Source organism: Nyctereutes procyonoides, unplaced genomic scaffold, assembly GCF_905146905.1.
Source record: "Nyctereutes procyonoides isolate TBG_1078 unplaced genomic scaffold, NYPRO_anot_genome, whole genome shotgun sequence".
In the NCBI taxonomy this organism is placed as follows: Eukaryota; Metazoa; Chordata; class Mammalia; order Carnivora; family Canidae; genus Nyctereutes; species Nyctereutes procyonoides.
In genome coordinates, this window is record NW_026575047.1 from 51,314,425 (window position 1) to 51,327,565 (window position 13,141).

Genomic DNA, 13,141 nt, shown 5'->3' on the forward strand with positions numbered 1-13,141 from the left:
TGTCACAAAAGCTTTCCACCGAGGCCCACACGAGGTATAAGGAGCCAGCTCTCCATAGGACCTACTGCATCCACGTTCACAGAAAGAGCTTTGTTGAAGCTGAGATGCCATATGACACACACATCATCCCTGCACCCCGGGACCCTGGGAGTGATTTCATTTTTTCTCTTTGAGGTCAAATTCTCCTCAGGAGACAGATCCTCCTTTGCATAAGACGGTAAGAGCTGTGGGTTGGAAACCCTGATCAAGGCACCCTGGAGAATGCCCGGTCAAGGGGGACTTACGGGGGGTTGTCACATTTCCTCTGCCGGAAGCGGGCTCCTGTCCCACACGTCCGGCTGCACATGCTCCAAGCGCCCCATGGGCTCCAGTCTCCGTCCACGTGCTCCGGGATGGGCGTCTTGCTCACACACTCCCCTGCGCGGCACCACTGAAACACAGCAGGGCAGGCCACAGGCCCCAGGGGCCACACAGCTCCAATGAATCCAACCTGCTCACTCACCAGATCACTGCAAGCCCCTCCACATGAAAAAAAAAAAAAAACCACCATGCCATCCCCAAAGGCTTTTTGTAATTTGCACAAAAGTAGACTCTTTCAGGGTATGCATGCTTGTTAACTCCAGACAGTCCGTCCTTACTCAACCTGACACCCATATACCTGTGGGCTTTGCATTTGGCCCTAATGCTCCACATGGAATGTGCTCCCCTGAATTTTTCTAAGTTGTCAGGAAAAGGACTAATTCACATGGTTCATGAAGAGACCCAAGCTTCAGCAAGCTTTGGTTAACGTGAGTGCGTCTCTCTGGAAGGCTGCGTTTCCTGGCTCTGGGGCTTTGCTTTGCACTTCAAAGCTGGGTTTGGTACTTGGAGATGACACTGCCAGGTCTGCATGGGAGAACCTTGGCTCTGAGAATAAAAGAAAGCCACTCGTCTAAAACAGAATTTCCCAAAATGTGTGGCAGGGACATCCGGGGCCCGAGAGGTGATTTGGTGGTTTCAAATCATGGCACCTGATTCACTCCTTACAGTAAGACTAAGGAGAAATCTGTGGCTGCTGGCCCTGAATCCCTCTCCTCTCCAAAACCAATCTCTCCTGTTAATGAAGATCAGGCCTTGGGCTAGCTTTCTTTTTTTTTTTTTTAATAAATTAATTTTTATTGGTGTTCAATTTACCAACATAGAGAATAACACCCAGTGCTCATCCCGTCAAGTGTCCCCCTCAGTGCCCATCACCCATTCACCCTCACCTCCCACCCTCCTCCCCCTCCACCACCCCTAGTTCGTTTCCCAGAGTTAGGAGTCTTTATGTTCTGTGTCCCTTTCTGATATTTCCCACACATTTCTTCTCCCTTCCCTTATATTCCCTTTCACTATTATTCATATTCCCCAAATGAATGAGAACATACACTGTTTGTCCTTCTCCGATTGACTTACTTCACTCAGCATAATACCCTCCAGTTCCATCCACATTGAAGCAAATGGTGGGTATTTGTCGTTTCTAATGGCTGAGTAATATTCCATTGTATACATAAACCACATCTTCTAGCTTTCTTAACCTCTAGTTAGAACTGCATCACATTGTTCTCATCCAACTCATTTTATGATAGCTTTTTGCATACAGCCAGTGATCCTGTTTTTGTATGTATGGTTTATTGATGAAAAAGCTTTTTTTTTTTTTTTAAAAAAAAGGATATTCACTTGTGTGACAAAAAGAGTCAATTTAACAAAAATATTAAGCGACTCTTGTATCTTATCAGAAAAAAAAGGAGAGAGGAGATAGAAGTGTTCCTCTTTGCCCAGAGTGGGTTCCAACGGCATTTCTGGAGTAGCCAGCGGAGCTTCAGGCACTATTGAGTACAGTGCAGACCACCGCCCTTCGGGAGATGTGCCCGATGCCCAGGAGACAGGGGCTAGGGAAGGGCTGTGGGAGGTGGGGGTTACCTTGTCTGCCCCACACTCGGTGCCGTCCAGGGGAGGGTCCAGCTTGGTCTTGCAGGACGTATCTCCTTCCACCAGGCACCACAGTCCAGCGCACATCAGATGCTGCTGACAAGGGAAGGAACAGAACTGCCTAGAACACCATATACAGGTCACTACTGGGGTCAGAAAGTGGGGCCCAATAACTGGTTTGGATTTGGAATTCAAAATGTGAAGGGAAGAAGGAGGGTTGTGAATCTGGATGTTTAAAAAAAAAGTGTATCATTCAACTGGTTCATTTTAACTCCACAAAATTCTGTGTATAGACTCCTAGGAGGGTTGCCCTCATGGGGATTCAGTTCGGCAATTCCTGCGTTAGCTGAGGGAGTGTCCACCGCAGGGTGCAGGCTAGGTGCCATTAACAAACACATATCTTCCATTTAATGTAGGAAGGTATGAGGCAGATACCCATGGGTTAGAGAGAGTGCACAGGAGGAGAATCTCCCTGGCCTGGCCTCCCCATGGAGGGCTTGCTGGAAGAGGCAGCTCCGTTGCTGAGGCTAGAGGGGCATTTATGCAGGCCTAGAATCCGGAGCTCAAAGGCTGATAATGAGCTCAGAGACCCCAAGGGGTTAAAGAAAGGTTTTCCATCTCCCTGTGGTTACCCACATTTCTAGCTCAGCTGACTTATGCATGATTTGTTATAGTATTTCACCTAAGGCATTTCTTAACCTGCACAAATATACAGTGAAAATAATTCTACTTCAACAACAGGCATTTAAAAACATGCCCATTTGTATTAATAGGAAACTTGCACGTAGACAAAGTGCTCAGGATGGGACAATTTATGAAAATAACCGGAGCAGACATGGCCAGTGTTCTCCTGGGCTGCCTCAGTCTCCCCTGCAGGACTCAGACCATTCAGTGTCTGCACACACTGGTGGCTGCTTCCTCAGTCTTTGTGCTGGAAGCCATCCTTTGACCACAGAGCAAGCTTCAACCACAGGGATGCAGCTGGACACTCCCTTGGTGGGATGGCTCTGAGGCAAGCTCCAGCTTCTCTCAGAGGGTCCCAGCAGGATGGCCCCATTGTCCGTGAGGTGGTCTGCTCACTGGTGCACTTTAGACTCTCCACCCTCCTCTCTCACTTCCCTGCCCCCTCACTGTGCTTCCTGGGATCACTTCCCAGATAAACTCCTTGCACCCAAATCCTCGCCTCATGGTTTGAAAATTAAGAACAGATGTACTGAAGGCTCTTTTAAAGATGTAGTACTTCCAGGTTGCCAAACCCAGTCATGGGAAAAAGGCCTAAGCTGGAGCAGGGTGACCTCACCCTCCAGGGTATGGCCACAGCACCTGTGGGTGCAACTTGGGCAGAGTGAGGGTCAAGGGTCTTTGCTCAGGACAGGTCACAGTGGAGCTTGTAAAGAGTGTACCCTGATTCGTGTTGAGGTCTGCCATTCCAAGTAATCTCAAATATCTGCATAGGATAGATGTGCACTGTGCTGTCTAAAGTCAAAAAATATTTAGAAGTTTAAGAGACAAAGGGAGAAAAAGGGAAGGAAAGCAGAGCTGGAGGGGCTTTGACAAAGAGCTCAAAAGCCCACAGCTCTTGCTCATTTTTCAAGTATGCCGAAGCTGCTCTGTGCCCTTAAAGAAGTTGATGATTCAAGTGGAACAGTGCACGTTTGGGTTCAAGAAAGCCCCTATGTTCCCATTATTGTTCGCCTCTCCATGGAATGGTAAAAAGATGAGAACTCTGAGTACAATGCCAGCTGGTCCCATAAAGACAGACTGAACCTCATTAAATGTTTGATTCCATGCACTTTAACCCTGGAGCTCTTTGAGAGTGTGGTGTCAGTGTGCAGACACGTGTTCATGAGTCAAGGCTGACCCCAGAGGTAATTTATGGGATAGGAGAGCTTGGGATTAGGAGACGCATCTGCCCCATTGGGAGAGAGAGGAAGAAGGCAGTGTGAACTGTTATGTACTTAATAGACAGCACATTCCAATAAAACTTTCCTAATCATCAGAGAAGAAGAGATGAGGTCAGGCAAAGATTTCTTAAGTAGAACACAAAACATACTAACCATAAAGGGAAAAATTAATGAATTATACTACATTAAAACAAAGAACTTCTATCAAAAGGCAACTGTAAGAAAGTGAGAGAGGAGGATATTTGCAATACGTGCAAGAGATATTTGTAATGTGTGGATCCAACAAAGGATTTGTATTGAAAGTGTAAGTAAAAAACATGAAACAAAAGCTCCCAAAGACAATTAGAATGATGCAGTATAAAAATGGGCAAAAAACTTGGGTACTTCACAAATGAGGGCATTTAAATGTAAGGATGGCCAGTAAATGTATGAACAGGTACTCAGTTTCAGTAGCCATCCAGGCAAAGGCAAATTAAAACCACCACTCAGGCGTCCCAGTGGTTGAGCATCCCTTCAGCTCAGGACGTGATTTCTGGGTCCTGGGATTGAGTCCAGCATCAGGCTCCCACAGGCAGCCTGCTTCTCCCTCTGCCTGTCTCTGTCTCTCTGTCTCTCATGAATAAATAAACAAAATCTTTTAAAAACCACCCAAAAGCCCACCATTTGGTACCTCTACACACCTACCAGAATGGCTAGAGTGACAGAGACATGAATACAAAGTGTAGGCAAGGATGTGGTGTGATAAGAACTCTCCTTAATTAATGATGAGCTTTTAAATTGGTTCAAAAACTCGGAAAAACTCCTTGACAGTACTTACTAAAGCTTAAGACATGCTGGATATTCTACTATTCATCAATTCCACTCCTACATATGCATCGGGCAGAAATGTGTGTATACGTTTACCAAAAACATTTTTTTAAATAATAAATTTATTTTTTATTGGTGTTCAATCTACCAACATACAGAATAACAACCAGTGCTCATCCCGTCAAGTGCCCCCCTCAGTGCCCATCACCCATTCACCCCCACCCCCCACACTCCTCCGCTTCCATCACCCCTAGTTCGTTTCCCAGAGTTAGGAGTCTTCATGTTCTGTCTCCCTTTCTGATATTTCCCACACATTTCTTCTCCCTTCCCTTATATTCCCTTTCACTATTATTTATATCCCCCAAATGAATGAGAACATATAATGTTTGTCCTTCTCCGATTGACTTACTTCACCCAGCATAATACCCTCCAGTTCCATCCACGTCGAAGCAAATGGTGGGTATTTGTCATTTCTAATGGCTGAGGAATATTCCATTGTATACATAAACCACATCTTCTTTATCCATTCATCTTTTGATGGACACCGAGGCTCCTTCCACAGTTTGGCTATTGTGGACATTGCTGCTATAAACATTGGGGTGCAGGTGTCCCAGCGTTTCATTACATCTGTATCTTTGGGGTAAATCCCCAACAGTGCAATTGCTGGGTTGTAGGGCAGATCTATTTTTAACTCTCTGAGGAACCTCCGCACAGTATTCCAGAGTGGCTGCACCGTTTCACATTCCCACCAACAGTGCAGGAGGGTTCCCTTTTCTCCGCATCCTTTCCATCATTTGTGGTTTTTTTGTCAAGAATGTTCATAGCAACAATCTTATCTTTGTATTAGTGTCCAAATTGGAAATTGCCCAGGGACACCTGGGTGGCTCAGTGGTTGAGAGCCTCCCTTCGGCCTAGGGTGTGATCTTGGAGTCCCAGGATTGAGTCCCACATCGGGCTCCTTACATGAAGCCTGCTTCTCCCTCTGCCTGTGTCTCTGCCTCTCTCTCTCTTTCTCTCTCTGTCTCATGGTAAATAAATAAAATCTTAAAAAACAAAAAAACAAAAAAGGAACTGCCCAAATGGTCATCAACAGAGAAATTATGGATTATGGTCTATTAGGACAATGGAAATACGGCATGATCCCATTTATATGAACTTCAAAAACAAGAGAAAACTGTAGTGTTGTGAGTCAGGATAGTGGTCACCTTTCTGTTTAGTTTCAACAAGGGGACTTAGTGGATAAGGCAACTTTGGAGCTGCAGCCTCTGACCTCAGCTTGGCCATCAGCATTGCCCTGGGTGCCAGAGCTAATCAGCTGCCCTTCTGTGATTTGGTTTCAGTACTGGAAAAATGGTATGGACAGCACTTATGCTTGTTACCATGATGCCTTTTAGATAGTTGGCATTCATGTTGTGCTTTCTAAATGACAAAGTGCTCTGCTGTCTGTCATCCTGAAGCTCATAACAGCTGGGGAGGCAGGTAGGACAGGGCTTTCTCTATTTTTTTTCCCCATTTTTTCAAAGAAGAGGCACATGTTTATGTGGAAGTCAAGGGCCTGAGCTGGACCAAAATTACCAGGCTGGGAGTTCATCAATCTAGGTTCACATCCTGGTTCTTGACTCATGTAGTGGCTCCACAGGTGTATTCACTCTCTAAAAAACTGAGCTCTAAATGTATGATCTGTGCATTTTTATGTATGCATAGTATACTATAAATAGTAAGACGTTTTACAGAGAGAGGGGAGAAAAGAAGAGAGAAATGTATGCTCAAACTGGCGATGGAAGATTGTCTGGACCCAACCTATCACAAGGTAGAAGCAGGAAAATCAGGGTTTCACCAAGAAATTACAAGGATAGACCATAAGTATAGGAAGTCATTCCTCCTATTAGGAGAAATACTTCATGGTGGGTAGTCTTGCAACTGCTGGTCTCTTTAGGGTGGAACACACACACTTCTCTCATAAGGAGAATTCTTGCTAGCCTGGAAATAGCCCTGACACTCTCCAAAATGAACATCCTATCTATAGCTGATTCCAGCAATAACTCAGAGGTGAACAACAGTAAAAAAGAAACAATTTATACAAAGAACTACAAATATGAAGGGAGAAGGTACAAGAGGGAGACAGCATTGAAGAATACTTACCAGATAATATCATAATATGGCTAAAAATAATGTGTAAGCCTATGGGCATTTTTTTTTAAACAGAGTAATTGTGTCTTTTTTTGTTTTTGCATTTGCAAAAAGCAAATATATAAGAACTCAGGGAAAAGATGGTCAGGTTAAAGGAGATAAAGTATCAACATCAGAATGGGCCAAGGAAGGGGAAAAAAAATCACATGACCGATGAAGACTGAGAGCAACATAAAAAGAGACACACCACTGAACACATACAGGGGTATATGGAGTTGATGACTGAGAAAAAATGAATGTAATAAAATAGAAATGAATAAATGATTTAAACAGATAAGACGAATGACAGACATGGAAGACACATAAAGGAGATGTGACATAAGCAAAAGTGGGAGGCAGGTGGGATGAGTTTTCTCTACATTTTTTCCAACGAGGGGACGGATGTTTGTGGAGGTCAAGGGCCCTGAGTTGGGCCAGAAGCACAGGACTCTTAAAGAAGAGAACCAAAGTAATGGAACAGAAAAGGTATCTGAAAAGAAATTCAAGACCCTATCCTGAAATGAAAGAAATCTCTGTTTCAGATTGAAAAGCAAAGCCCTATTCCAGGAAAACAGCAAAGAATAATGAACACAGAGGGATGTCCTGATAAAAGTTACTGAATTTCAGGGATAGAGCAAGAAATATTTTAGGCAGCCAGGAAAAAAGGATCAAGCTAGTGACAGTGGGAAAACACAGCAGGCTACCTGCAGATTTCTCCACAGCAGCACTCACTGCCAGATGGCAGTGGATGCCTAGAAAGACACAAGGAAAGAAAATGTAATCCAAACAGCTTCTAGCAACTAAAGGGTTGCTCAAGTATTTAGGTAACAGAAAATGATTTTTTAAAAATATTTTTGTCTATTTATTTGAAAGAGAGGAAGAGAGCACAAGTTAGGGGGAGTGGTGGAGGGAGAGGGAGAAGCAGGCTCCCCTCAGAGCAGGGAGCCAGATACAGGGCTTGATCCCAGGACCCCGAGATCATGACCTGAGCCAAAGTCAGACACTCAACTGACTGAGCCACCCAGGAACCCCCAGAAAATTATTTTTGAATCTATAAAGAAGCTGAATCCTTTTTTGGAGAAAATACTAGAGGATGATGTTAGCCAGAAGAGAAATAAAAGGAAAACCCAAGGGTTAGCAGTGAGCACCCAGTGAAGCATTGACTGAAATGTGGGGACTGAAAGTTAGGAACAGAATGCATAGGATATAAAGTCAGATGAGACAGAAGTGATATAGATACAAGAATAGCCTAGAAAATAAGGTGCGGTGGGGTGGAGGGCATAGGAGATTGTCCATATATATCCATTTCTTTATCGTTTCTAGTTGGGGGAGGAGCAAAACAGATAAATATAGCAGCTGGGATATCAGAGCTTTTAAAGGGAAAATGTTACCCACTAAGAAAAATAATTAAATTGAGGGGTAGAGGGAATGGAGAGAAGGGGTTTGAAGGTGGAAATGGTTTTATCATGCCCATGGAATTAGGATAGAGTAGAAACTCTAAAGAGAAGTTGGCCTATGGCACCTTTTTGCTTCTAGCAAATGTCAGAATAGATAGTCTGTGGGAGGCGGGGCTGCTCTTCCATTCCAAAAACAGGTAGGTATTGTAATAAAATGTCATTTTTTCCCCTGAAGATTTAACTTTTAGGTAATCTCTGCACCCACTGTGAGGCTCAAACTTACAACCCCAAGATCAAGAGTGTCATGCTGGTTACCAACTGAGCCAGCCAGATGGCTCAAAAATATCATTCTTATTGCTGAGCTCACCAGAAGAAACTATTCAAGAAAACAAATACAAAATACACAAATAGCTATACTTGTACATACTATTAACATAGTCTAGTCTGTAGTAAGCACTTACAAGGGGTGCATTCCCCTGAGGGCCAGCAATGATCTTGACACTCCAGCTGGGAGAGTAAGTCTGGAATCTGGAAGGGTGTTTACCAGTTCTAGAAGGATTGGTGGCACCACTGGCTTTTTGAGACAAATATACAGACAAACATATAGCAACCACCATTCAGACTCTCAGAATTCCATGGTGATATTCAATAAAAGTAAACTCACAATGAAGCATGGAAACATAAATGACAGCTAACAGAAGCAACAAATAAAAGATTTAAACTTCCAAGGTGTTTAGATGATAAAATGATCAGATACAGAATATATAATAACCATAGGTGTGCCTGGGTGGCTCAGTCAGTTAAGTGCCCTACTCTTGATTTTGGCTCAGGTCATGGTCTCAGGGTTGTGAGATTGAGCCCTGCACTGGGCTCCATGCTGGGAGTGGAGCCTGCTTAAGATTCTGTCTCTTCCCCTCCCTTTGCCTATTCTCTCCTTTCTAGAAAAAAAAAATCATTATAATAACTATCTCTAACATGTTTGAAGAAATAAAAGATGACATCATGTACAAAAGCCAGTGGTGAAATACTATTGAATATAATCAGGCAAATCTGAAAAAGAAACTAGAAAGCACTTTTATTATGAGACATTAAATGTATAACTGTTGAAGAAAAGCAGTGGATTCTGACATCACTGAGAGAGAGAATTAGTGACTGGAAAACAGATTGAAAAAATATATAGATTGTAGCATGAAGACAAAAGAAATAGGAAAATACTAAAAAAAAATGGGTTAAGAGATAAGAAAGAGTAAAATATTGATGTATGTGTCTAATCATAGTCCCAGACGGATAACAGAAAGAATGAAGAGAGGCAGTGTTTGAGAAGAAAATAGCTAACATAAAATATGTACTGTATAGAATAATGAGTCCTCCCCACTTAGTAGAGGGGCAGTCTTCTAATATAGGCCCAACAACCCGTCTCCTCCTACTCATGCTCTTGTGTAACACCTTCTTCTTGTACATTTGACGAAACTACTCGCTTGCTTTGCATTCACTGAATGCAGCAAAAATCATAGGATATAATTTTAAGTAAAAAGAGAAATGTATTATTTAGGAAACAGATAAACCATAGTCAAATATGAGTTGGTCTCTAGGCGACAAATGTACTAGATATACTACTTGCTAACCTATTCAAGAAAAAGAGGAGACAGTATGAATAAGACAGGAAGAAATGAGAAAGAAAAAAGAAAAAGAAAGGAAGAAAGAAGATAACAAAAATGTAAAGGAAATTTTATGTATGTATATATGTATGTCTGCATGTAAATTTTAAATAATAGTGATCACTGAGCTCGATACATAAACTCGATATGAAATGATTTCCTTACAAGAAGAGCTATTGTACAGAATAGAATAAAAATGCATATGGACTAACTAATATAGAAGACCTAGGGAAGCTGGTCAATGAGCTACCCTTCCTGAAAACCTCTGGCCCACATAGTTTCTTAGTAGTATTTTTCATAGGGAGATTCTATTTAATCTTTCAGAAACAGATAACACCAATGCATTCAAACTGTTTAAGAGCATTGAGAAAAGGGGGATTTTTCCTTATACTTCACATTAATATCACATTGAAACCAAACTGAACAAGATAAGCACTGAAAAAGAAAAAAGGTTCATACCAAACTCATTCATAAACACTGTGATGAAGATCCTAAATAAAATTTACTAATATAGTGAAGCATATAGTGAACCATGACCAAGTAAGGTTTATTCCAAGAATCTGAAGATGGTTCAATATTAGAAAACCTGCTAATATAATTTGCCACACTAATAATTCAAAGAGAACTCATCCAGTCCTCCCCATGGATGCTAAGACATTTGACTAAATTTAATCACAATCTCTTATTAAAGTTAATAATGTACATAAATGGATACTTCTTCTTTCATTTGATAAATATCTACTCATGCAGAAACATAGAAGCACTCTCATTAAAGTTGAGAAGAAGAAAAAATGTATATTATCACACTGTTATTATTTTAGGTGAGAGAAGGAACTAGGGGTTAATAGAATTATATAACTAAAATAATCATATAACTAAAAACCCAAATACTTAACTAAAGAACCATTATAATCTCTAAAATAATTCGGTCAGATGGTTGGGTGTAAAATTAAAATACAGTAATTAAAGCTCTTTATAAATAGCAACTACAACCAATTTTAAAGATATACTGAATAAAAGATCCCATTCAAATTGGAAAAAATATTTTATAGGAATAAATATAGTAAGAAAATTATAAAATATACATAAAGAAAAATAAAAATTTCCCTGAGGGAGCAAAGGAAGATGTTTTGAATAGATGTAAAGAAACGCTATGTAGGAAGACTCAAAGTATAAAGGCATATATTTTTCACTAAGTCTCTAAAATAATATAACTGAATTTAAAATACCAACACATATGGAAAAATAAAAAATAATAGCCACTAAAACTGTGAAAAAGCATATGGCTAGTGTATTAAAATATTTTATAAAGCTACCGTCATGTAAATATTAAGAGGTTCACAATTATATCAGTGAAATAGACTGGAAAAATCCAAAAATATATTTTAAAAACAAGATATAAAGAAGCATATTATAAAGATGGCATTTCAAATTAATGGGGAGAAATGAATTAATTAATCAAGTATGGAACTACGTGAGGGGTCATCTGGAAAAAAAGGTTGGATCCCTTACCTCACACCTAACACTAAAGTAAATGACTGCTGTATTAAAGATTCATACATAAAAATGTAATAATAAAAGTGCTAGAAGATATCACATGAATTAAGTTAATTTACAATGTAGGAGTAGGAAAGACCTCTAAGCATGACATAAAACTCAGAAGCCTTATCAAGATATTGATGCATTTGACTTTACACACACACAAACACACTTCTGCTTGACATAAAATCATAAAAAATAAAAGTAAACAAACTGCCAAAAAAATTACAACTCCTATTTTAGCTAAATGGCTAATATATATAAAATTAATATATAAAATTGCCAACAAATCACTTAAAAAAGATCAGTAATCCAAAAGATTTAAAAAGATACTCCATAGAAAAGAGAACACAACTGGTTTCTTAATATATGAAAAAATGCTCAAACTCATTATGAGAAATGCCATTCAACCTGTCAACAGACTCATTTCCTAAATGGTCAGATTGTCAAGGGCCAGAGAGGTTGGGTGAAGATGTGGGGAAGCCGGCACTTCCATATGTTGTCTATGGGAGTGTAAAGAGATAGCAAGCCTCTTTGGAGATCAATCTGACAATATCTATCAAGAACTGAGGCATGTACATAATTTCTTTTTTTTAATTTATTTTTTATTGGTGTTCAATTTACCAACATACAGAATAACCCCCAGTGCCCATCACCCATTCACTCCCACCCCCCATCCTCCTCCACTTCTACCACCCCTAGTTCCTTTCCCAGAGTTAGGAGTCTTTATGTTCTGTCTCCCTTTCTGATATTTCCCACACATTTCTTCTCCCTTCCCTTATATTCCCTTTCACTATTATTTATATTCCCCAAATGAATGAGAACATATAATGTTTGTCCTTCTCCGATTGACTTACTTCACTCAGCATGTACATAATTTCATCTCAAGTTCAAAGACAGGCAAAATTAATCTGTGGGTTCAGAAAGAAAGTGATTATTGCTGGGGGGTTAGTGAATGGAAGAGGGCTTTAGGGAAGCTTCTGGAATTGCAGAAATGCTATATTTCTTCATGTGCAGGTTCTACTGATGTGTTGTTTATAAAAAATAAGTATAACTGTACACTTAGGATTTGAACTTTTCTGTTTCATGTTGTGCTCTATATAGGTGAATAAAATTCCAAAAATCACATACATGCAAAAGTGACTTTTTGTCCACTTCTAGGTATTTATCTTGTAGACTAATGGTTCTCAATTAGGGGTGATTTTGCCCTCCTACAAGATATTTGACAATGTGTGAAGACATTTTTTGGTTGTCACAACTAGCGGATGCCCCAGACTTAGAGTGGGCAGAGGCTAACGATGTTGCTAAATATCCTATAGTGCGTAAGATAGTCCTGCAGCAAAGAATTATTTGCCCTCAGATATCAATAGTACTGAGGTCAGGAAACTTTGCTATAGATCAACTCAACAATAATGATAAAAAGAAAAATAATAAGTTACAGTGGATGTAAGAGCCTCTAACTCTAGGAAACAAACTGAGGGTTGCTGGAGGGGAAGTGGGAGTCGGGAGGGGGTAACTGGGTGATGAGCATTAAGGAGGGCATGTGGTGTGAAGAGCACTGAGTGGTTATGTGCAACTGATGAATCACTAAATTCCATCTGTGAAACTAATAATATGCTATATGCTAATTAAATTGAATTTAAAATTAAAAAAAAAGTTATGGTAGAGAATCCTCCAAGACACCTTAGCTGGGTGACCAAGGTTAATATCACCAGGA

The 13,141-nt window shown here is 40.5% G+C and overlaps 1 protein-coding gene across 4 annotated transcripts in view; it reads right to left on the bottom strand.

The window, feature by feature from the left end:
- The window catches only part of ADAMTS17 (ADAM metallopeptidase with thrombospondin type 1 motif 17), a 325,031-nt gene that overhangs the window by 130,551 nt on the left and 181,339 nt on the right, over nucleotides 1-13,141 (bottom strand). For 2 of the 4 annotated variants that reach the window (XM_055326445.1, XM_055326443.1), the window contains exons 11-12: nucleotides 1,942-2,043; nucleotides 285-430 (exon numbers count right to left, since the gene is read on the bottom strand). In XM_055326445.1, coding sequence (XP_055182420.1) covers nucleotides 285-430; nucleotides 1,942-2,043 — 248 coding nt within the window. Of the gene's footprint in view, nucleotides 1-284; nucleotides 431-1,941; nucleotides 2,047-13,141 lie in introns of all 4 variants that reach the window. The other 2 variants (XM_055326444.1, XM_055326442.1) reach the window with 1 other exon arrangement.